The sequence below is a fragment of the Rattus norvegicus genome, chromosome 10 (genome assembly GCF_036323735.1).
Source record: "Rattus norvegicus strain BN/NHsdMcwi chromosome 10, GRCr8, whole genome shotgun sequence".
In the NCBI taxonomy this organism is placed as follows: domain Eukaryota; kingdom Metazoa; phylum Chordata; class Mammalia; order Rodentia; family Muridae; genus Rattus; species Rattus norvegicus.
The window spans coordinates 92,516,566-92,541,993 of record NC_086028.1 but is presented as its reverse complement, the minus strand read 5'-3'; the positions used below and the strand labels follow the sequence as shown (position 1 = coordinate 92,541,993).

General features: G+C 43.8%; 1 protein-coding gene across 21 annotated transcripts in view; it reads left to right on the top strand.

Annotated features, from left to right (window-relative positions):
- The window catches only part of Bptf (bromodomain PHD finger transcription factor), a 102,479-nt gene that overhangs the window by 40,492 nt on the left and 36,559 nt on the right, over positions 1–25,428 (top strand). For 13 of the 21 annotated variants that reach the window (NM_001127535.2, XM_039087420.2, XM_039087418.2 and 10 more), the window contains 8 exon segments: positions 6,439–6,636; positions 10,951–11,138; positions 12,399–12,754; positions 13,091–13,222; positions 15,245–15,374; positions 16,021–16,159; positions 17,330–17,509; positions 19,174–21,481. In NM_001127535.2, the coding sequence (NP_001121007.2) occupies positions 6,439–6,636; positions 10,951–11,138; positions 12,399–12,754; positions 13,091–13,222; positions 15,245–15,374; positions 16,021–16,159; positions 17,330–17,509; positions 19,174–21,481 (3,631 nt within the window). 21 annotated transcript variants of the gene reach the window in all.

Sequence of the window (25,428 nt, the reverse complement as noted above, 5' to 3'; positions counted from 1 at the left end):
AGTTGACTGAGTTCTAGGCTTTGGTCAGTTTTATTCTCAGTTTATATATTCGGGATTAAAAGTTGGAAGGTGGAGCATTATTGCTGAAATAATGTAAAAAAAACCTTCCATGTTTATTACTTTTTAAATATAATTATCGTTCTTTTAGATTGATCAATACTTAATGTAAATCTGACCTAATTGACCTGTTTTTAAACCAGACTTGATTGAGTTTGATCACTTAGATCCTTGGATTCTAGCCTTTGCATGCTGTTATATTACACGATTTGTCTTGTGTGGGCGGGTATGGGCAAACACGTGTATGCACGTGTATGCGTGTGCCTATGTAATAGCAGATGTAGAGATTCAAGGACAGCCTCGGCCGCAAGCACCTTTCCCTTCTAAGCCATCTTGCCAGCCCGCGTTTTGTTTTTATCAAGCAGTTAATATTGTAATAAGTTTTAGACTCAGTAGTCTAAATACACAACCCTGGCCACAGTAGACTGCACTCTGGTGAGTCTCAGATAGCTGTAACGACCATTCTAGCCATGAGGGGGATGCTCTGCTCTCCCACTGCTCTGCTTCCAGCTCCTGTTATCCGGCAAGTGGCTGTTACTCTTCTGTGCCTGGGGAGGGTGAGGTGTACTCTGTGATGCCCTGAACCAAACCAGTCACTGTCCTCACCTCCGTGGGTCAGCTGGCTGTTGGGGTCTGAGGTGGGAGAGTTGCCCAACAGATTAGAAGTAGCACCCACGGTGTGGAGCACCTCACTTGTCTCTTTCTCAGACTTGCAGAATATGTTTAGACACAATATTTACTGAATAAAGCCTTTTGATACAATAATACTGTCAGACTAGGTGGAGAGAGACTCTGGGTCAGTTAAATTTTCTTGAACTCGTAAATGAGTGAGCACACAGGGAGCCAGCAGGCGCACCTACCCACCGGAGAGACAGACGGGTGTCTCTAAGACCACCAGTGCCACTTTTGTCCTTTTGTTTTTATAATTTTTAGATTGTCTTTCATATGTATGAGTATCTGAGTGTTTGCTGCATGTTTATCTATGTATATCAGGCACCTAGTGCTGGAGGAGGTCAGAGGAGAATAGCAGATCCCTGGAACTGGAGTTGGTTGTGAGCCACCATGCAGGTGTGGGAATTGAACTTGAGACCTCTGCAAGAGGGGCAAGTGAAATGGAAATGTATGGTTTGGACACACAGTGAAGGATTCTTTGCCAACTACATGCATGTATTGGTTCTCCTTGCATTGTGTTGTTGAGCTCTGTTTGTCATGACTCCATAGAGAGCAAACGCACCAAAAACCTTCTGGTGGTGCGCTGGGGGGCTTCTTGCTGCTTCTGTGGACTTGGGATGGTTGGCAGAGTGATGTCAGCTGATGAGACTCACATGCTGAGGGAGGAGTGATGTTTGGAGGGAGTGTAGAGTACCCATGGTGAAGTGACTTGACGGCTGGCTTTGCAGTGCTTCTTGGTCTGGAGTCTTCACTGATCTTCACTACCTTCACCTCACTGAGAGAGGCACAGCCCAGAACCTCTGCAGTCTCGGGTGGTCTTGTTTTCCTCCTGCTGACTCATGCCCATGCTGCTGAGGCCTAGCCGTTTCTGTTAGGTCAGGCCGGGCCACCGCTGCTGGTTTGTGTTTGCTGACTTGCCACTGCTGACCTGGACTGCTGGTGTATTCGTGCAGCATTTGCAAGTGGATCAAGCGGCCACTGCTGAATCCTGTGAACTGAACCGTTGATTTCCTGACAGCACATATGGGATTTGTTGCAAAGAACAATTTCTGAACAGGTCCACTTCCCCTGTGTCCTAATAGCCTTTCTTTTTCACTACCTCTGGTGGGCAGTAGCCTAGAAGGGAAGGTAAAGCATTTAAGAACTGTTATTAAAAGAAGGATTTGAAAAAAATCTAAAACTATAGGCAAGTGTTCTTAACTGCTAAACCACCTTTTCAGTCTCTGATTTTGCTTTAAAAAGAGAGAAAAGGGGGGGAAGTGAATCATGATACTGTGTATGTGTGTTTTTTTTTTTTTATTATTAATTTTTATTTTGAGGCAGGATTCTTATATGTAGTCCTGCTTGTCCTGGAACTTACTCTGTAGATCAGGCTGCCCTCAAACTCAGAGACCTGCCCCTGCCTCTTGAGTGCTGTAATCAAAGGCCTGCACAACCACTGCCTGGCCTTTCAATGTACCATTTTTAAAAAGATTTATTTATTCTATATAAGTACACTGTAGCTGTCTTCAGACACATCAGAAGAGGGCATCAGATCCCATTACAGATGGTAGTGAGCAACCGTGTGGTTGCTGGGAATTGAACTCAGGACCTCTGGAAAAACAGTCAGTGCTCTTAACCACTGAGCCATCTCTCCAGACCTCAATGTATAATTTTTAATGTCTGTTTTTTAAAATTTGTTTGTTTTCCTTCAAGACAAGGTCTGAGTGTATCGTCTTCACTGGCCTGGAACTTGTGTGTAGACCAGGCTGGTCTTGAATTCAGAGATAGCTGTTCACCTCTGCTTCCCAAGAGCTAGGATGAAGGGTATGAGTCTCCATTTTTATCTGGTATCTCATTTTAAAAATTCTTTTATACTTAATAAGATACCAGTAAGAACTAAAATATCCAGTGACGGGTAGAGCATCCATCATCTTTTCCTGTCACCCCACTATGTATACGTAGCATGGTTCGTTTATCCTTTTCATACACTGATGCTCACCTAACCGTTTATGTACTCTGCTGTGTATCTGTGAGTGCTTCCCAGTATGTATGTATAGTGTGTGCCTTGTGAAATAACAGGCTGGAAGACAGTGTTAGATCCTCTGGAGCTGGAGTTACAGGCTGTTTGCCAGTGTGTGAGCGGTGAGAACCAGTCCTGGATCCTCTGCAAGAACAAGCACACTTGTCTGCTGTGCCATCTCTCCAGCTTCCAATGATAGTTTTTAAGTTTCCAGTGGGGGCCTTCATGAACAATACTATTATGGTTATTCCTCTATCTATCTTTTACATATGCACCTGTATTTCTAGAGGCATAAACCTCATCGTGGATTTCCTGGTCTTTAATGTAGTATGTATTTGCCTCCATACATACCTGTAGCAGGTCGACACACACTGTAGTAAGTCTCTGAAGTTTCCCTCACAGTGTGAGAGAGAGCTCTGGCTGCAGGTCATCATTGCCAGCTAGTGGCATCAACACTGTCATCTGTTCTTCCCCTTTGGGACAGGAGTATAGGGGAACCTTCCAGATGGCATGTGGGGCTATTGTATTGTGGTTTGTACCTGTAGTTAGCAGGCTATTGAAGACATAGAATGTATGTGTGTGCATGTGCATGCAAGTGAGTGTGTGTGTGTGTGTGTGTGTGTCTGCATCTGTGTATATGTGTGTGTATCTGTGTGTGAGTGTGTGTGTGCATCTGCATCTGTGTGTATGTGTGTGTGTGCGTCTGTGTATATGTGTATGAGTGTGTGTTTGTGTATATTTATGTGTCTATATGTATGTTTGAGTGTGTGTCTGTCTGTGTGTCTATGTGTATGTGTATATGTGTCTTTGTGTCTGTGTATGTATGTGAGTGTGTGTCTGTCTGTGTATATGTGTGTATGTGTGCGTCTGTGTATGTATGTGTGTGTGTGTCTGCGTCTGTGTGTATGTGTGACTGTGTGTGTGTGTCTATGTATATCTGTGTGTGTGTCTGCATCTGTGTGTCTATATGTGTGTGTGTCTATGTGTATGTGTGTGAGTCTGCATCTGTGTGTGTGTGTGTGTATGTGTGTGTCTGCATCTGTGTGCGTATGTGCACAGGTCGTTTGGTTTTCCTCTTTTATGAAGTGTCTGTCCTTTGTGTACTTTTTGTTTGTTGGCGCAGATCTTTCCCCTTTAAGGCCGTCTTTACTAAAGCAAAAATTCCTGTATTGTTTGAGTGTTCCAGTCTCATGGTCCGTGATTAACTGCGGCGTGGCTGTGATTATTTTTTGCATACATTACTGTGTCGTAATTTTAGTACTTTGGCTGGGACTTTACACTCTCTCACGAGTGAGACTGGCGTACATTTCCTCTGCTGTCCCTGTCCGTCTCTAGAAATGAGATTATTGTTTCGTCATAAAAATCATCTTAGGGAGTGGCGACATGGCTCAGTGTAAAAGTACTGTCCGTACAAGGCTAAGTTCAGGCCTGGGAACCCACGGCAGAAAGCAATAGCCAGCCTCTGAGGGTTGTCATGTACTCCACATGTATGCTGTGGCACATACATGTCTGCACATACACTTTAAACAATAACGGTGCTCTCAGGCCGGGGAGATAATTCAGCCATTGATCCTGAGGTCTTACCCTAGAACCTATGTAAGTCTGTCGTAATGGTGGATAATCTCAGTACTGGGAAGAATGGCCAGTGAGAAGCTTGTCTCAGATCATGTTGGGGCTGGTGAGATGGCTCAGAGGCTCTTGTTGGGCAAGGCTGACCATGTGAGTTCAGTCTGCGAAAGTCACATAGAATTACAGGAGAGAACCGACTGCAGCACCTTCCTCTGGTCTCCACACCCAGCTACTGCATGCTTTCAGTAGCTTATGAACTCCTGACCTTTCTTGTTTCCTCCCTTTGGTCTCCTTTGCTTTTTACCCCTGTGCTTCTGAAGGCCTTCCATGCCGGCTTTCTCCTGGGTTTGCTGTCAGTGCTTGCGTTTTCCTCCACACTGCTATAGTTGGAGCTTACAATTTGTTTTTGCTGTTGTGTCACCTTTGTAACTGACTAATTTCAGAAGGTACTGGATGTGGGACCCAGCGCCCATGGTCAAGAGGCAAGCCCTCTACTGCTGAGTTACAGCCCCAGTACCAGTTTGACACTAGTAAATGTCTCATGTATGCCTGATGAGCACACATGCTTCCTGAAGCCAGAGTTGGAGGCAGTTGTGAGCCACCTGATGTGGGTGTTGGGAACTGAACTCAGGTCCTCTGGAAGAGCAGTGAGTGCTCTAAAGCTCTGAGCTGTGTCTGCAGCCTCAGTGCTAGAAAGATTCTCGGTTGAAATTTATTTATTTATTTATTTATTTTTTAAAGATTTATTTATTTATTAAGTACAGTGTAGCTGTCTTCAGACACACCAGAAAGGGGCATCAGATCTCATTACAGATGGTTGTAAGCCACCATGTGGTTGCTGGGATTTGAACTCAGGACCTCTGGAAGAGCAGTCGGTGCTCTTAACCACTGAGCCATCTCTCCAGCCCCTGAAATTTATTTATATATTCATTTGTTTACTTACGGTGTGCCACGGCATCTTAGTAGAGGGCACAGAACAGCTTACAGGACTTCTGGAGGTCAGGAGACAGAAAGCGTCTTACCAGCTGAGCCGTCTTCCCAGGCTTAATATGAAAATTTAAAATCTAAAACTGCACCCAGTTAAAGTGAACAGATGTGGCAACCACCATAAGGAGCAGTCAGCGATCCAGAATGTTTCCTGTGGCTCAGACGGAAGCAGGCTGGACTGAAAGGTGGGGGTGGGGTATTTTGAAAGACAGCATTAATTTATTTACCGCATGCCTGGAACTTGGCAAGTAGAGTAGCAGGTAGCACTGATGTCCTTTCTTTTAGGCCCCCTGCTATTGTGCTTAGCTGTTTATTTGAGCCTAAGTTGGTGTCATTCTCTGTAGTCTCCCTGCCTTAGGGATCCCAGGTGTGAGCACAGCGCCCTCTGCAGAGCCGTAGCTTGCATTTCTCTTGGTTGAGCTAATGGACATATTTCTATGTGTTTAAAGGCAGCTACATCTCCTGTATTGTTTATGCTATGGTAGCCATCATACTGGGTGCCGTCAGATCTAAACCACTTCCTGTGGGCATCATCTGCTTGTTCTTCACTGGGCAGTGTCCGTCCATCCATCTGTCCATCTGTCCATCCATCCGTCATTACTTAGTGTTAGGGAGAGTACCTTTTCAGTGACAACGAGGAATGCAGACAGGGACTTTCTGAATGCCCGTGGCTTTCGTTTTTTTCTAGTACTAATTTCTGTGTACTGGTAACGCTGTAAAATCACCCAGAACAGGTGACCACGCTTAGACGGAAGACCTTATTGCTACAGAATCCTCTCCAATTCTATTTCTTAATAGAGACATTTGAAAACTTTAGAAATGTAAAACTATACGCTTCATGCTTTGGGTGTTTTTCTCAGCAAACCACTCCTTCCATATCCCATGTGCTTGCTCTGCACTGTGTGCAGTAGCTGTGTTGGTTGCTTTTCCTTCAGCTCTAGAATATTGAACGGTCGTGTGTGCCTTGTACTGGATGGTGAGAAAGAGCCCATGAGGTGCCGGACTGAGGGACTAACAGTGCATTTCAGTATCCCGCCACGGTCGGCTTCGCTTTCGGACCCTGAGCATCACCTACAGCCATTAAATGCTTTTCTGACATTTAGCTGTTGCTGTGGTTTTCAGAGTAAAAATCAGGTATTTTATTTTTCTAGAAGACTCTCACAAGACATGTGACAGCAGTAACACTAGTGCCACCACTGCCTCCAGCCAGCCTAATCTGGAGAACTGCAGCAGCAGCAGCAGCAGCAGCGAGCTCACTTCCTCCCAGAGTGACTCTGCTAAGGCAGCGGATGATCCTGACATTGGAGAAAGGGACTCCCATACACCTGTCTCTGTTCAAGAAGAGATAGGTAAGAGTGCTCTCATCCATTCAAGGAGGTTTTTTTCTTTTTTCTTTTTTTCTTCAAACATTTTCAATTTTTTAAACTAACGTTTAGTAGGTTGGGAAGAATTAGTGTTTTGTGGGGTTTTTTTTTTTTTGTGTGTGTGTGTGTTTTTTTTTGTTCTTGTTGTTTTTAATTAACATGAGCTCACTGCTTTTGTTTCACATAAATAAAATCCTGTAAGAGGAGAAAAATAGAAACCTTTTTACCCTCCTGAATCACCATCAGTATTTTGTATTTTCTATTACATTCATATGTGTATGCTTACAATTTTTTTTGGCTTTTTTTGTTTGTTTGTTTTGAATACATAAATGGGATCATTCTGCATGTGTTTCTCCATCTTGTTTTGGCTTTCTGTTTTTCCACACAGTGACACGTGGTAGGGCCTTTTCATGTTGGAGGAAAAAAATAAACATATTTTTTTAGCTGCTGCATGATATTTGGTTATCACCATGGCGTTTCTTCCTGCCAGCCCCACACCTCTCTGTGTATTCTGCAAGTGCTCTGGCGCTGTAGAAAGCAGTGAATGAAATGACTGGCTGGTCAAATGGTAGGCACCTTTCACAGACAGTGGGTACTGCTAATAACTCGACAACCAACAGGGGAGGAGCTCTGCTCAGCTCCAGACTTGAATGTTTCCCTGTTTGCACACCTGTGTTTAACACCATTTCTCTTTTTGCCAGTGGGAAGAAAGTATTTCATGGGAAACTTTGTATATCCCTGCTTATAAATGCGGTTGCTTCTTTTTATGTGTTTAATAGCCTGTGTTTTGATGATTCCTGTTTCTGCTCACTTTTTTCCATAGGAATTTGGATATTTAAGATTGCTTCATGTATTGTGGTCATTAATATCTGCTTTAAATAAGTGTTTATATATTATTTTCTTGTGTTCAATTCTCTACTGTCCGAAATGTTTACATTTTTATGTTGTTAAGTTTATATTCATCTTTTTCTGCAGGGTTTCTCTGTATATTACGTTGTGTCTTATTAAGGAGGACAACCTCAGAAATAATACATAGAGTTATAGTAATTTCTCATTACAAGTTTGTGGCACTGTTCTAAGTTTGTCTTGAGTATAACTTGATACATGATATAGGGTTTTTGTTTTTTGTTTTTTTTTTTTAATGGAAGTCACTAGGACATCATCCAATAGTGTAAATGTAGAGGGAATTTAATTAGCTTGTATAACTGAGAAGCCCAAGCACTCTTGAGGTGTAAGTGGGCCCAGTGGTATAAACAACTGTTTCTGTCTTTTTCCCACCCTCTACTCCAGCCTTTCTCCCTTTCTCTACCTTGCCCTTCTTTTTGAACTGACTTATCTTTGTGTGATAATTTCCTTCTCTCCTAATACACCTTTCCAAGTGGCAGGTAAGGTGGCACCAGCAATTTGTTTTCATGCCTTTCCAAGGTCTGTGGCCCAAAGGCAAAGGCCCTCCTCCCGCTCCATATCAAAAGTCTTTGAGGAAGGAATTCGAGTGGCTTATCTTGGATCATATTGGTCCACCTCCGTGGCCAGGGCTTGATGGCTCCAGCAAGGCTATATGATTGAGATGGGGTAGGAATGCCTTCACAGAGAGCAGGGCTACTTCAGAGATAGGACCCAGCAGGTGCTGCACTTCCACCCTTCAGTAGTCAACACAGCATGGTCCCTCATGTCTGTTCCCAAATACCTAGCTCACAGTACCTCCATCTAATATGGTGCATAAGGCTCACGCTCACCTGAGGACTTCCAGAACTCTTGGCCCGCAACTGCATCCGATCACCGTAGTTGTGTCTAGGCCGGAAGCTCGGGTCTCTGTGCTGTGCATTATGTTGGGCAGCTTTGGCTGTGGCTGGTCTTACGCTTGTAACCCAAGGGGAGTGTGAGTTCCACAGTTAATGTAGTCCAGATAGCGGAGGGTCTTCTTTGGTAGACTTGGGACGATGACAGTGGGTAAGAAATGAGAAGCGTGTGTGAAAGGTTCTTCTAGGGGCCATTCTGCTTTGGCAACCTAGTTCTGCTGCTATACACAGTATGGACTATTGGGAATTGCTATTGGGTAAATGGTCATATATACCAGTGTGGCAGTGTCAGAGTCAATATGTCAAAATGACTTCTCCTTGTAGATTTTTAGAAATTCCAACTATTACCTAATGCTTACTAACTAGCCTCGGGTCTGTAGACATGAGCCCTTCTACTTCCTCATTTTGTTTGGTGGGTCAGTAGCCTCTGCGCTTTGCCTATGCTTGCCAGAGAGGCTGCAATAGAACAGGCACCAAGCTGACTGCAGAGATTGACATGTTAATGGTAGCAATGTGGCCCTTGGGTGATGTGTGTTCCCTCTGTGAAGGCCTCTCCCCTCCTGTATCTTCAACTCTGACCCCTCCAGATGAAGTTGCTCCTTGCTTTTATTCCTACTAAACTAGTAAATGCAGGGGTTAGTTTTGAGCAGCACTGTATTGTGGCTGTACACGAGGAGCCTTGTTCAAAACACCCTTGCTATTCCTCTGTTTTTAGGAAGTCCAGCCTAAACCCAGACAGCATTCAGAAAGCTATTATAGGATGTTATAAGTGGTCCCAAGAGTTCAGCTCGGACACACACAGAGTCCAGGAGAAGATGACAGTACCCAGGATGACTGGCTGGCTGGCTGGCTGGCTCGGCAAGATGTTTACCCTCTGCTCTAGCGTGATTCAATCAGTGGTATATTTTGTACATAAAGACTTAAAAATACTTTCTGTATTATTTAGGATTTATTGCTGTCGACAGAACTCTACCATGCTTAAAGCATAAATGGAATTTTATGAGGAGTTGACAGGAACATCAAGGACTGTTTACAGCTTCAGGTGCATTGTCAGGGTCAGGAAGCTAAGTACGGTTATCATCCTCTTCCTCAGAATTTTCTCTTCTGCTTTGGGGTATTGGGGCTTATCGTTTCCTGACATTTCCTGGGGTTTTTCTACTGTAGAGATGTAAGTTACCAGCCTCTAATTTACACCCTCACTAACAGAGAAGGCTGAGTCCTACACTGGGGATTCAGTCGAGGCCTAGCATGTTGAAGCCTCCGAGAGAAAGGACAAGGGAGATGAGCCGGGAGGAGAAACCAGGTTTAAAAACCATAACACAGGGGTTGGGGATTTAGCTCAGTGGTAGAGCACTTGCCTAGCAAGCACAAGGCCCTGGGTTCGGTCCCCAGCTCCGAAAAAAAGAATAAAAAAAAACCCAAAACATAACACAGCCTAGTGTGATGCCTGGTTGGGAGAGTCACTTCGTGGGATGGGGGACGTACTCTGTTCAGTTCTGTCTGGGTGCTGTACCCACAGGGGACTTGTGACCTGTCACCCTGCTCCTATTGTAGGGAAGGGACACACTGAGCCTACCAAGGGTAAACAACCCATTTGCATCTGTCTCTACTTGCCTAAAACACCACCGTCTGTATAGTGTGGTAAATTCCTGTCCTTTGATTTATTAATGCTGTACTGTTTGATTTCTTTTTTTAAGCTTTAAATTAAAAATCAGGCCTTGTTCAATTTTCTGGCTGATGGGAAGTGTATTGTGATGAATGGCTGGGGTACGTTCAATATCCGACATGAGATATGTGCATGTAGAGAGCAGAAACTGCTTCTGGGCATTTTAGTCTTCCACCATCAAAAGCAGATGTTAAGAGATTCTTATTATGTTAAAAGAATAATTGTCGTGGGGCTGGGGATTTAGCTCAGTGGTAGAGCGCTTACCTAGGAAGCGCAAGGCCCTGGGTTCGGTCCCCAGCTCCGAAAAAAAGAACAAAAAAAAAAAAAAAAAAAAAAAAAGAATAATTGTCGTAATGAGTTTCCATAGATAGTTGTGTAGCTTCTCCAGAGAAAAATTCCGTTGTCACTTACCTTTAAAATTCAAGACTATTACTATTTATGGGAAGTTCAGTGGGGAATCTTTCTAAAATTAACTCTCCTTTTAACATACAAATCATATTGTATTAGATATGCAAGGCAACAATTTTGTATGTGTTTGAGTTGTTAACATTTGTTATTTGCAAGTTTCTGGAGGCCCCTCTTTTCCAGTTGATGAGTTTCAAAGCCAGTTCCACTGTCTCAGTAAAATAATAAACAAGTCATGGTATTTTCACTTTTGGTGTTTTCTGTGGAGGAAACCATTGAAGTATTGATAACATTTGCTTTGCCCGTGAAAGGATGTCATCTGCCTACTTCTTGGACTTTAAATATAGGTGGCATATAGTATTGGGTGAGTGAAGCGTTCTTACCTACTTCCTGTCCACATTACTTCGTGGCCTTCTCATTTGATAATAGGTGATTTCAGATTGGACAAGTCCAATGGAGAAGTTTCTGAGTCCCCTGGAACTGGGAAAGGAACGTCCGGGTCCACTCGCATCATCACCAGACTGAGGAACCCGGAGAGCAAACTCAGTCAGCTGAAGAGTCAGCAGGTGGCAGCTGCGGCCCATGAAGCAAATAAATTGTTTAAGGAGGGCAAAGAGGTGTGTTCTGATTAAAACAAAATTCTGTGCGCTGTGAAGGGTCATAGTTGTGCTTTGGAGAGAGGGCCTGGAAAGACTGACTGTTCTTCCAATGGGTACCTCCAAGCTCCAGCCAAGGGACCCAATGCCTGTGGCCTCCAAGGGCACATGCACTCACGTCAGTTCACACAGGCAGACACACATGTGGACTGCACCCTTAAATCTTTAAAATAGATAAAAAAGAAATTTATAAATCTAGCTTTGAATGAATTTTCTTTCCTGTGGTGAGTACCAAGAGCACAGTTGCTAGGCTTGTAATATGGTAAATACGTTTATACACCCAAATTTAGTCCATTTATTAGAAATTCAGCGAGCAGATTACATTACAGACTCAGCTTTATTGCATACATTTCTCCTTTGTGAGTTTTTGTTTTGCTTTTTAAGTTACTGTTTTACTGTGTAGCCCTAGCTGACCAGGCTAGCCTCAACTCAGATGCATGGACCTCTGCCTCCCAAGTGCTGGCCTTAAAGGTGAGCACCATCACTGCCGCCTGCCTTGTTTTTATTTGTTTAACTTACATTTTATGAGTATGTGGGCATGCACACAAGTGCCCAGATTTATGAGGGCTATCCAGACAACTTTGTGGAGTTAGTTCTCTCTTTCCACCTTCTTGTGTTATCTAGGGATTACAGTTGGTCACTGGACTCATGTCCAGTACCTGTACCCACCAAGCTATTTCACAGGCCCTTGTATTCCCTACCCTGAGACAGTTTTGCCCTGTAGCTCGGGCTAGGCTTGAGTTCCTGGTCCTCCCACCTCAGCCCTCTGAGTGTTGGGGCCACCCAAGCCCCCTCCAACCTTTAATGTAGCTGCTTCTTCCTTTCTTTCTTTCTTTCTTTCTTTCTTTTTTCCTTCCTTTTTTATTTATCTACTTATTTATAAAGATTTATTTATTTATTATATATAAGTACACTGTAGCTGTCTTCAGACACACCAGAAGAGGGCATCAGATTTCATTACAGATGGTTGTGAGCCATCATGTGGTTGCTGGGAATTGAACTCATGACCTCTGGAAGAGCAGTCAGGTGCTCTTAACCGCTGAGCCATCTCTCCAGCCCTCTTTTTTATAATGCCCTACTTCCCCCAAATTTAGCATTTCAAGTTCATTTAGTCATAAGATGTTGCCTATTTGGAATGATTGATTACAATTATTGAAAGACAGTTGGCCAGAAAAAATTTGCATCCTTGACACAAATAATGATGCTTATTTTCCTCCTCAGGTGCTGGTGGTTAACTCCCAAGGAGAGGTGTCACGGCTGAGCACCAAAAAGGAGGTGGTCATGAAAGGGAACATCAACAATTATTTTAAGCTGGGTCAGGAAGGGAAGTACCGCGTCTACCACAATCAGTACTCTACCAATTCATTTGCTCTCAACAAGCACCAGCACAGGGAAGACCATGACAAGAGGAGGCACCTTGCACATAAATTCTGTCTCACTCCAGCGGGGGAGTTCAAATGGAATGGGTCTGTTCACGGGTCCAAAGTCCTCACCATCTCCACACTGAGACTCACCATCACGCAGCTGGAGAGCAACATCCCTTCATCCTTTCTTCACCCCAATTGGGCTTCCCACAGGTAAAGGACACTGACATTAATTTACTGCTTTAAATGTGCTGATACCTATAAATTGATCCTTATAGGCGTGCCCCTTAACATGTTATTACCAGTGAGTTCAGTGAAGTCACAATGGGCAGGAAACTGAAGATGTGTGTGTCAGAGGTACCGATGCTGTACTCACATCTGAGTAACTTTAGGTGTTGGAATTTTATCCCTAGAGTCAAGTGGAGACCAAAGTTAAAGAATGTTGTAGGTCGAGGAATTGGGAGGACTGAGTGATGCCTGGTGCTGCTCCTGGTGCATAAAAATCTTAAGAACAACTGAGTGAAGTGATTTCTTCCTTCTAAAACACAGGGCTAATTGGATCAAGGCCGTTCAGATGTGTAGTAAACCCAGAGAGTTTGCATTGGCTCTCGCAATTTTGGAATGTGCAGTTAAGCCGGTTGTGATGCTGCCGATATGGCGGGAGTCTTTAGGACACACCAGGTGAGTGAATTCTAAGCCTTGGGAGTGGTGGATATTGAATACTTCAGAAATGGTAGACCATTAGTAATCATGGAAACGCCTGAGAGTCCACAGTAAAGACTGTCTCTTCCTGGTTCACAGTAATTCATAGGATGCAGAACTGTAATAGAGATGTGAAGAGACCAAATATGGTTTTGTTGTTTTAAATTGTGTGTGTGTGTGTGTGTGTGTGTGTGTGTGTGTATCTGTGCGTGCCATGGGTATCAATAGATGGAGAGAAGTCTATTGGCGGTGTCTTTGCCCCTTGAGTCATAAGTGAAAAGCATTTTTGAGATAGGCCCTGCGTCTTAGAGGAAATGAGGTGATGCAGTTGTTCCATTTGTGACTGAACAATCCACAGACACTTGCTTTCTGTACCTGACCAGCTGTGAGCATCTGAGAGCTCACCCTTTACGTACACACAGGCACTCACATTCCACATACACATGTGCACACAGACAAGTTGTCAAAGCCTTGGGTCTGAGGGTCTGAGCTTGGTGAGATCCAATCTCAGAAAGTAACAAGCCAGGCACAGTGGCACTTGCTTTCAATCCCAGTGCTCCGGGCATGGAGGCCAGCCAGGTGGGTCAGGAGTTCCAGGGCAGTCTTAGCCCACAGCTGGATCCATGAGATCATGTCTCAGGAAATAACCAGCACTAAAACAGTGTTTGAGAGATGGCTCGGTGGTTACGAGCACTGCTTTCTCTTTGGAAGACCTGAGACCTGAGTTCAGTTCCCAGCACTCATGTTGTAACTAACTGTCTATAACTCCAGTTCCAGGGGATCTGATGTATTTTTCTGACTTCCATGGGTTCCTACAAACATGAAGTATATATAAACTCATGCAGGCTCTCATATCTACACATTAAATAGTGCAAATATTCCTTTAAAGAATAGGTATTAAATTGAGGTACACACACCTTTAATTTCATCTTTATGTAGTAGAGGTTAGACAATTGAGGTTGAGGCTAGCCTGAGCTACATATAGCTACATAAATCATGTCTCAACAAATATAAAATCCAAAGAAGCAGAACGGGGCTCTCAGGGTGTCCTTAAATCGGCCTGAGCACATGGAAGCCCAGCTGAACAACACCACATCACTAACAGAGAGGACATGGTTCAGGGAAGAGACCTGGAAAACTGGAGTGAACAAACAAACCCACAATGCTTATAGAAGAAGGGCAAAGCATGGATTTGTTTATATTTCTGTCTGATGCTTTTCTTTTAAATATGTAAAACCCAGGTGCCATAGAAAAGGAAATTGAACATACGTATTTAAAATTCTGAGTTGAAAACCATTACATAATCAAACTCAAAAGAGAGATGTCGAGCTGAGGGAAACATTTGCACCACAAATGGAAACTTTCCTCAATTGGCAAGACCTCCTATAAGGGGAAGGACCCATAGTCCAGGACAAGTGAGAAGTTGTACAGCTACCCAGACAGGCACTGTACAGGAGATAGATGTGAAAGGCTAGCAGACAGACAATGGTGACTTCTTTCATTAGCGTGGGACTGTATTGTCTCCCTCCCAGTTTGGCTCGAAGTTTATAAGTTTGATGCTCAAGGTCAAAGAAGGTATGAGGCCGTGGGTTGGCTTTGTGGTTGGTGGTGTCTCTGCCCGGCAGGAGAGCTCTCCAAGTCTCTGTATTGTCTGGTTAAAAGTCACATCTTGCTGCTTGTGCGGTGTGAATTCTGTTTATAGTGGGCCCTACAGACCGTAAGTGTTGGCTTATGCGTGGGTCTTTACAAGACTGCAGCTGGCGTCTCTTTGGTGAGGTGCTTGGAAAGGCCGCTCCTTCTTTGTTTTGTGGGAATGATACATCTTGGTTGATCTCTCAGAGAATGATAGAGAATGATAGATACAGCTGCTTGTTTCTCTCCGTTGGGAGCGGCTTAGATGTAGGGTTGTAACTAAGCACTCCATTCTCTTCCAAATTTTCATCTTTTTTTGTTTATTTTTCAAAATTAAATGTGATTAGTTTTTAATCTGCGTATTCTCAGGTTACATAGGATGACATCAATTGAAAGGGAAGAAAAGGAGAAAGTTAAAAAAAAGGAGAAGAAGCAGGAGGAGGAGGAGACGATGCAGCAGGCCACGTGGGTAAAATACACGTTTCCAGTGAGACACCAGGTAACTGTCACTGGGCTCCATCAGGGCGCATTCGGGATTCTGGACGCAGTCACTGTCCTGCTTTGTCGGGATCATGAATTACTGGGGTGCTGTGAGCACGTGTATACATGGCTTTCTCAGAATTTGAGACTGATTGGTTGAAATTAGTAATAAAAATAAAATCTTGTGGGGTTGGGGATTTAGCTCAGTGGTAGAGCGCTTGCCTAGGAAGTGCAAGGCCCTGGGTTCGGTCCCCAGGTCCGAAAAAAAGAACCAAAAAAAAAAAAAAATAAAATAAAAAAACTTGTTAAATTAATAGGAAAGTTAAATTCTTTAACAAACCTTTAGATTGCTACTAAAAATATAATTATTTGGTAAATTTAATTGATTTGTACAAATCTTTTATTGTAATTTTATTTATGTGAGTGTGTATACGTGTGTGAGGGACACAGACACGCACAAATGCACGCAGGACACGGCATAATTTGTAGGACTTGGTTCTCCACTTCCATCCTGTGGGTCTGTGAGGGCAGGCATATTGTGCCTGTTTGTCCTTCCCTGTTCTGCCATCCCTCTGGCCTAGTGTGCCCGATCCTTAGCCTGCGTTTGACAGACGCTTCTCATACTCCCATGTGTTTAACAGTTGTCCTTCATCCGTTCTGACCAGGTGTGGAAACAGAAAGGCGAGGAGTACAGGGTGACAGGGTACGGCGGCTGGAGCTGGATTAGCAAGACACACGTTTACAGGTTCCTTCCCAAGTTACCAGGCAACACGAATGTAAACTACAGGAAGCCCTTGGAAGGAGGTTAGTGAGCAACTGTTGTACTGTTGTAACATACACAGCTAATGCAGAATCTTTAATGTTTCCAATTCTCATGGTTTGGGGAATCTTTGTTTTTGTTTTTTTCAAAATAGTTTCTTTTTTTTTTTTTTTTTTTTTTTTTTTTTTTTTTTTTTTTTGGAGCTGGGGACTGAACCCAGGACCTTGTGCTTGCTAGGCAATCAAAATAGTTTCTTTGTGTAGCCCTGGCTGTCCTAGAACTTGCTCTGTAGACCAGACTGGCCCCAAACTCACAAAGATTCACCTGCCTCTGCCTTCCCAGTGCTGGGCATTAAAGGTGTCCACCACCACCCAGTGACCCAGTGGGATATTTATTTATTTTTAATAAGACCCCTCCTTTGATTTCATAGTAAAATGACCTTATTTTAGATAAATATATTCTTAGGAAGTTTTTTTTTTTTTTGTTCTTTTTTTCGGAGCTGGGGACCGAACACAGGGCCTTGCGCTTCCTAGGTAAGCGCTCTACCACTGAGCTAAATCCCCAGCCCCTCTTAGGAAGTTTTTAATAGTATGTGGAAAATTACTGTTTTGGTTTACTAGTTATATGTTCTAGTTTATTTAAATTTAAGATTATTTATATTTTATATGTATGAGTGTTTGCCTTCGTGTGTATATTTGCACTACATGTTCGTACCTAGTACCCACAGAGAGCAGAAAAGGGGCATTGAGTCTCCTGGCCTTGGAGTTAAAAAGGGCTTTTAGCCACTGTTAGTTATGAGTGATTCCTCTGCAAAACTCACAGGGGCCCTTAGCCAGCTGAGCCAGTTCTCCAGCCCAGGAGCTCTAGGGATTTTCCAGTTACCTCTATTCATAAGGCGTTGATAGATAGATGTTAGTTAAAGAAAAATGGGAGAAAATGTTTAAAAATATTCAGCTGTGTAATTGCAATATTATTTTCAAAACACAAGTAGTGTGGCTCAGACGTTAAGAGTAGCTTGTAGATCCCATGGTTTAGTTCCTAGCTCCCACCCTCAGGAGCTCAAAGCCTTGGCTGTAGGTCTTTGGTTGTCTCTTCTCACCACGAAGAGTTACCTGAGCACACATATGTATACAGGCCCAAAGACAAATAAATTAATAATCTTAAAAATTCTAATATTGTGAATATCCGTGGCTATATATGTGATTCTTTTTTAGTCAAAAATAATATGGATGAAAATAAGGATGAGTCAGATAAAAGAAAAAGTCCACGAAGTCCAAAAAAAATGAAGACAGAATGTGACTCTGAGAAAGGTGAGGCGAGAGACGCAGACTCCACAGCTGGGGCCACGGCAGGCACAATGGAGCTGTCTAAGTTGCCTGAGAAGGAGGAGCACGGTAAGCAGGGGCAGGAGGCAGAGCAGGGTGATGAGTGCCGGGGACAGGTTCCCACCGGCAAGCTCCACAACCTCTCTTTTAAAACAGCGTAGTTCACCGTGCCAAGCTGCAAGGACTGTAGATGTTCACGGACTTGGCAGCATTTATGACAAATGACAGCATTTCCATCATGCTAAAGGAAGTTGCTTTCTGTCCCACCATTGGTCTGTTCTCTGGATTTCTCTGTTTTAGACAGTTCAGTTCAGTGAAATTAGACAGTCTGTTGCCTACCTTTATCCAACATGATGTTTTCAAGGTTTACCCACATGATAGCGTATTCCATAGAGCACTCCACTGTGTTGGAGCCACAGTTCATCTGTCCGGTCATTGACCAGTTAATAATCCAGCCTTTCTGCTTGCTTGCTTTCTTTCTTTCTTTCTTTTTTAAGATTTTATTTATCTTCTGTATTGAGTACATTGTAGCTGTCTTCAGACACAGCAGAGGGCATCAGATCTCAATACAGATGGTTGTGAGCCACCATGTGGTTGCTGGGATTTGAACTCAGGACCTCTGGAAGAGCAGTCAGTGCTCTTAACCGCTGAGCCATCTCTCTAGCCCACCTTTCTGCTTTCTAGCTGTTAGGAATATTAACTCTAAATTTTTAGACTTTAGTGTATGTGTGTTAACTCTGAAAGGCCTGAAACATACAGAGATTCCTGCTTGTTCTCTTGGATGCTGGGAAAAACATTCAGTCCATTTATTTGTTTTGTGGGTTCCAGGGATCAAACTCAGAGCCTCATACGGTAGAGGTCTCCGAGTATAGAACCATGGAGAAACAGGTTTCCACTTCTCCATGAAGTGGGACTGCTAGGTCTTGTGGGAACCATATCTAAGCTTTTGAGAAACTTCAGGGCCAGTGAGATATGGAAATAAACATGGTTTAAACCTTTTTTTTTTTTTTTTTAAAAGCACATAAGCAAACTAGAGAGATGGCACACTGGATCGTGTGACTGATGATGTTTAAATATGAAGACCGGGACTCTATATTCTCAGAATGCATGTGCATTCCAGTTGAGATTTGGTGGCCTGCCTTGACACCAGAGCCTTGCTAGCTAGATGGGCTAGGTCTATTAGTGAGCTCTGGGTTCAACTGAGACAAGAGTCTCAATAAGATAGAGACAATTCACTGTTTGTTTGTTTAGATTGGTTTACTGTACAGCCCAGGATGTCAAACTCATGCTATTCTTGCCTCTGCTTCCCCAGTGTGGGTGACACACCTCAAGGTCAGCACAGTTGATTACTGACTGTATCATAGGCATAATGTACTCAGTAGCCTGTCATAGGCTGTCAGCCCTCACTGTAAAATCCCATCATTTTAGGAACCAAAACTCAGAATTATCCAGTATTTGAAATGTATCTATTTTTTTTAGCCCCATTTAAAGTTTAGCAGTGACCATGATCTATATTATAAGTATGAAAATAACAAAAAGTAGATACTTCTAGAAATAAAAAGTCTTCATGAATTCATTTCAGAGTAAAAAATCACATTTTTTTTTTTTTTTATTCTTTTTTTAGGAGCTGGGGACTGAACCCAGGGCCTTGCGCTTGCTAGGCAAGCGCTCTACCACTGAGCTAAATCCCCAACCCCAAAAATCACATTTTTATTAATGTCTTTAATTCACAGATGTAAAAGAACTTTTAGATCCTGATAATGACAAACCCTTCAAGGAAGAACCAATGGAGATCGATGACAGTGTGAAAACAGAGTCACATATGAACAGTGAGGAGAGTGCACAGGTAGATGTGGTCAATGTCAGTGAGGGCTTCCACCTAAGGACTAGTTACAAAAAGAAAACGAAGTCCTCTAAGCTGGACGGGCTTCTGGAACGGAGGATTAGACAATTTACACTGGAAGAGAAACAGCGCCTTGAGAAGCTAAAGCTGGAGAGTGGGGTGAAAGGGGCAGGCAAGCCCCCCACAGGTGCTGTAAAAAGCTCCTCTGAGCCTCCGGTATCCACAAAAGCAGACGAAGGGCACCAGGGTGACTTGCTTAGACAGGAGCAGAGGTCCACTCCCAGTCAGGCTGGCACTGCGGACTTGGGGCTGGGGGCCTCACAGAGTGATCCCTTGGTTCTTGGCATCAGTCCTCCTAGTCTCAGCACGGGCAAACCTGATCCAAAAGGTCAAGTATTAGATGATGTCTCCATTCAGAGTCCGGGGCCAGCCTGTCAGGGGCAGAACTCTGTTGAAAGCGACCTAGATGCCAGGATCTCTGAAGCTACCAGTAAGGGACTGGAACTAAGTCAGACAAAAACAAAAGTGACTGACTCTTTGACTGATGACTCTAAACCAACCAGTGCAGATGAGGGTAGCACTCTGATCTGTAAGAGCAAGAAGCCGCTCCCACAGGACGATTGTAGCACTGCTGTGTCATCTTCTTCCAAGAGTACTTTACCTGCACCAGTCCCTAAAAGTCCCCGTGACAGAGATGCCCGGGCTTTCCCGAAAGCAATGGACTTGGATGGGAGACTAGGTGGTGACTCTGAATATAATAGCACTTTGGAAAATAACTCTGGTACTATGTATATGCGGGACAGCAGTGAAGAAGATATGGTTGTTCAGAATAGCAATGACACCACCTCTAAACGGTTCATAACTCCAGACCAAGGCATGGAAAGTACGGAGCCGACAAAATGTCAGTTAGTTTCTAAGTCCACTGAAAATTGTGACAACAGACTACAGGGTAAGGTAACTGAAGCAAATGGTAAGAAACTGGGCCAGCATCAAAAGCCAGAGGAGAGAGCAGTTAACAGATGTGCCGACCAAGTTAGCCTAAGACACAGCGCTGACAGAAAGAACAGTGAAGCCCGAGAGTCTGAAAAGAGAGGACAGAAAGCAAATAAATTTCAAATAAATGGCAAAGATAGTAAAGCTAAGGGGTATCTGAAGGGACCGGGCATGAAGGATGTCTCTGATGGTAAAGTCATGAGTGGTGCCGTTGAACCAAAGGTCAATAATATCAATAAAGTCATCCCTGGAAATATCAAGTCACTGGCTGGGAAGGAATCTGCTGTGAAGCCGTTTGTTAACGGCGACATCATTATGGAAGAGTTCAGTGAACAAAACACTTCAGAAACCAACTCGTATTCACTGAGTTCTTCAGATGCCAAAGGTAATCACCAAGATGGCCTCCATACCCTACCATCCACCAAAGACTCTGCCAGTACCCAGGTAATCATACCCCCAGCCCCTTGTCCAGATCGGAACTCACTTAATCAGGTAGAAGATATGGAAACTGAAGGTCCAGAGGTTAAGAAAGTTACCCCGTCTCCCATTACTACTGGAGAGGACTCTAACCTCGGTAAAGACGTCATGGATGAAAACGGTCTACCTTCCAGCAAAGATGAGAATGTCAATGGAGAATCCCAAAGAAAGACGGTCATCACAGAAGTCACCACAATGACATCCACTGTTGCCACAGAATCAAAAACTGTCATTAAGGTAGCAAAAGGGGACAAGCAAACTGTGGTTTCTTCCACAGAAAACTGTGCCAGATCCACTGTCACAACTACCACCACCACTGTGACAAAGCTCTCCACACCGTCCCCAGACAGCGATGTGGATACCGTCTCTGTAAAGGAGCAGAGTAAAACCGTGGTCACCACAACAGTGACAGACTCCCTGAGCACTGCAGGAAGCACACTGGTGACGTCTATGACAGTGAGCAGAGAATACTCCACAAGAGACCGAGTAAAGCTCATGAAGTTCTCAAGACCCAAGAAGACCCGTTCAGGGACAGCCCTGCCGTCCTATAGGAAGTTCGTTACCAAGAGCAGCAAAAAGAGCATATTCGTGTTGCCTAATGATGACTTGAAAAAGCTGGCCAGAAAAGGAGGCATCCGGGAAGTCCCGTGCTTTAATTATAATGCAAAGCCCGCCTTGGATATCTGGCCATACCCTTCTCCCAGACCAACCTTTGGCATCACGTGGAGGTATGTACCTCAGAATGTTGCTGTCGGGGCAGGGGAGGTGCTTTTTAAAGCGTTTGTTTTAAGTAAAATGAGATGCCAGAAGATAGGGCTCACATCTGTAACGGCCAGGGCTAGTGATGAGATGAGATACAGAAAGCTGCTAGCTCCGCCAGTACGTGGGACTAATTTACCCACAGCCACGGACTTGCCAAAAATGTAAAGGATTCGTTAGCATGCATGAGACCACAGGAACAGGCCAAGCTTACTCTACAGTCTAACTTTCCAGTTTCTGCATGCTGTTTGCTCTGCACCGTGACAACCACAGAATTGGGTTATTACTTCCCGGGATTCATAAAAAGCGTGCCTGTAAATTCATAAGGCCCATCATGTTAGACCTTCCTAGTGACATTTATTTGTATGTGTTAGAGTTCTTGGTTATTTATGACAGAAAGATAAACTATCATTTCCTTAGGAATGTCTTATTTAGAATTAATTTTACTTAGAATGCTCTGGGCCCTCTGTGTTAGTTAGATAGTCGTTAGTCATTGGTTACTAGGAAGGGGGCTCAGAAATTGTCTATGGTGTAGTGATTTGCCCATGGCCATAGAGGCCAAGTCTTCCAGACCCCAGCCCAGCACTTTATATGCTGTTTGCATTTCACACGTGTGTCCATGTGCTGTCCCTTTCATGCCCCCATCTCTATCTTTCCCCCCCGGTTGAGTGGATGAGCAAAGCAGGAGGAACAGGGCCTGTGGGCAGGGCGCTTTGGCTGCCGTTGGTTTTACGCGACCGTTCCAACACGATGTGGCGCACTTCCTTTGTCTGTGGTGCCAGACTTCCTTTCAGTGCCATAGTATTTCCAGCTTCTGTTAACATCATCCTTCTTTATGTCCTTCATACTACGTCAGCTAGCTAGGGTCAGCCAGGGCCACACAACCAGTGTAAGTGCCAGTTTTCCCTAAGGAGTCATTCAGTCCAGTGACCTCTCTCTCGTTGTTTGTCTGAGCTCATTTTATGCCTCGTCGTTGGTTTGAAGTAAGATGTCGTCACCCCATGCACATGCACTAGAGACAGCTGAAAAGTACACTTTCTCTGCAGGGCCTGCAATGAAGGATTTGCAGAATCCTGCAGGGAACCCAGGATCTCTTCATTGCAGTTCATGGAGTTGTAGGATGGCTCTGCACTTTTCCGCTTTCTTCACTGAGAGCGGCCCAAAGTGCATCCTTGACAGCCCTGCAGGTAACTTCTTTCCCACTGGAAAAGTTACTGTGTACGTACAAGTGGCTGAGCTAAGATCCCCGCAGGCAGGGGGCTGGCCTTTCTGCTCCCTGTGTTCTGAAGTGAGAGGTGGTTCTGCTGGGGGACACTGCTCAGAGCCTGGGCACCAGAGCCCTGTGCATGGCTGCAGTGTCGCCACCTTGACTTCAATGTCCGATGCATGCTGACAGGCATCGCATCTGTTTGCTTGTCAGTCTCATTTTATAACGGAAAGAAATTCCTTCCTGGTCATTCTTAGTTGTCAAAGTTGAAATAAGCATCTATTGCTTCTGATAAATGGAATCATGAGTAAAAATGTGTGTTATTCTTGATTTTAGGGCACTTACAAAAACTTTGTCACAAAAGTGATTCTTGTAAAGTCTGTTTTTATACTAACCCTTGAATCTTCTGTGTTTACTTATTTATTTGTTGAGGGATAGTTCTTGTGGGTCTCGCTCTGCAGCCCAGGCTGGTCTCAAATTCCTGCCCTCTCACCTCAGCCTCATAAGTAGTTAAGACTACACGGATGCCCAGCTGCATGTATGATGCATAGTTTCAGATGTAATGTTAAAGCTGAGCACGATAGGAAAGTTAACACTTGTACAATAAATTTTGACCTCTGTGCATAACTGTTCCTTCTCTTTGTTTTCCTGGCATGACTCCGTGTCACTGTCTTTTTCAACTGGTGGTTCTTCTCCATAATGCTGCTGGAGGGGTCCTGCTAACGTGCCTGCCTCTGCTGGGACTATTCTGAGTGATTGAGGGACTTGCTGACTACTGCAGGGAAGGGAGGAGAGTGGCAGTCATCTGAGGAACCCAAAGAGAGCAGGAAGCCGTAGTATCTAGTCTCCTCTGCCTTCCCCTTGGCATGGCTTTCTTCTCCAGGCATTGCCATTTGTACCCACCCCCCTCCCTCTAGCCATAATAACAGGATGTAGCATGCCAGAAGTGTGTGGTGTGGTTTTGCACACTTAGCTCCTTCTCGTGTGTGTGTGTGTGTGTGTGTGTGTGTGTGTGTGTGTGTGTGTACACATGTGTGTCCCTTGCCTTCAGTCAGCCAAACGTGCTGTCATCTGATTACCACGTGCTTTAGCCTATGGCAGACCTAAGTACTTTCCTTTCTTACAGCTCTTAGCAGGTGGATTCTACCACACATCTCTGTATCTCAGCTTCCTTCACAGTCTTGACACATTGACTCACTCCATTGTTTGTATGAATGAGTAGTGAATGAATCAGCAGACTGATAACTAGTGAGATGTGTTTATCCACTGATATTGCCTGCATTTTAAATAGGGTTGCTTTGGGGGGTATCGATCACTGTTAGGACTCTGGGTTCTGTCCTCAGTGCAGTGTGGGTAAGAGGGTCTTATGTGTGAGGCAAGGCAGGCAGAGAGGGGATTTGAAGCTATTGTTTGACCCTAGAGAACAAGTAGAGGAGGAAGAGAGAATAAGAAGTACTTGCTCTTGCCAGAGGTGGTAGTGCGCGCCTTTAGTCCCAGCACGGGGAGGCAGAGGCAGGCAGATCTATGTGAGTTTGAGGCCAGCCTGGTCTACAAATTCAGAACAGTCAGGGCTACATGGAGAAGCCCTGTCTTGGGGAAAAAGAAAAGAAGAAAAGCAAAGCTTGTTCTCCTTCTGCCATACCAGACTTCCACAAGACTCTCTGTGGGTGTGGCCTGAAAGTGACAGACACTTTCTCCCTCTTGGGTTATCCCTACACTATTCAACTTCTTGCCACTACTTTAAAGACTCTGTCCAGGGTCAAGGAGGCTTGGGATATTAAGGCGAGGCAAACGTTTCCCAGGTAGAGCTAGGAATTGACAGGGGTGCTGCAACCGTTCATTTCCTCACATGATAGTAACAGAAAGCATTACCATTCCCGTGCAGAATTGTCCCGGGTTTCTTCTGTCTGATAGTGGAGGGAACGATTTTCATTAGATAAGCTTCCTCTGTACTGCATTCAGCCAATGTGTTCATGTCATGTAATGTGAAAATATCCAAAGGGAAATGTAATTATGAAGGTGTTAATAGGAATTGACAGCTGCTGGCCGCTGCAAAGAGATGTCACAGTGAATTCCGTTTGCGGATAAAATATTCATTGAAATTGAGTAAACTAACTTTCAGATGCATTTTTAGTGTTGGTGCAAAAAAGAAAGATATGTTCAGCAACTTTACAGTTGCTTAAGGGAGAACACGAGTCCAGGGTCCCTTCTTTTCATTTGAGTAGCTGATGCGGGAATGGACGCTTCTGGTAATGGATTTCTTCACAGGCGCCAAACTTAGCTAGCATTGCTACGCTCACAGTATTTGCTGTACTTATGAGCAGGGGTTCATGTTTGGAAAAGCTACCTTGAACCTCAGAATTCTGTTCAATTAGAAAAGGTTCTGCAGAGTGTTTTAGTTTTGTTTTACTCTTTGAGAAAATATAAACATTTTTAGGTTTTTGTTTTGTTTTAGCAAAAACTATTTTATCATGATTTTTCTTCAAGGCTCCTATCAAATTTAGTAACATGGTTACTTGTTTTGTTTTTTCCTGTATTTTTCATGCAGATATTTTATAGAATAATATAAAGATCTTTATAAGTTGTCTTTTCAGTCTTAAGATAAAATACCTTACATTTTATTTCTGTGGCATTGGAAATGAGTCTCAATGATTTAAAATTGTTAAGAGCACATTATCCTGGAAACCCAAAGGTGTTACTTTAAAGGCT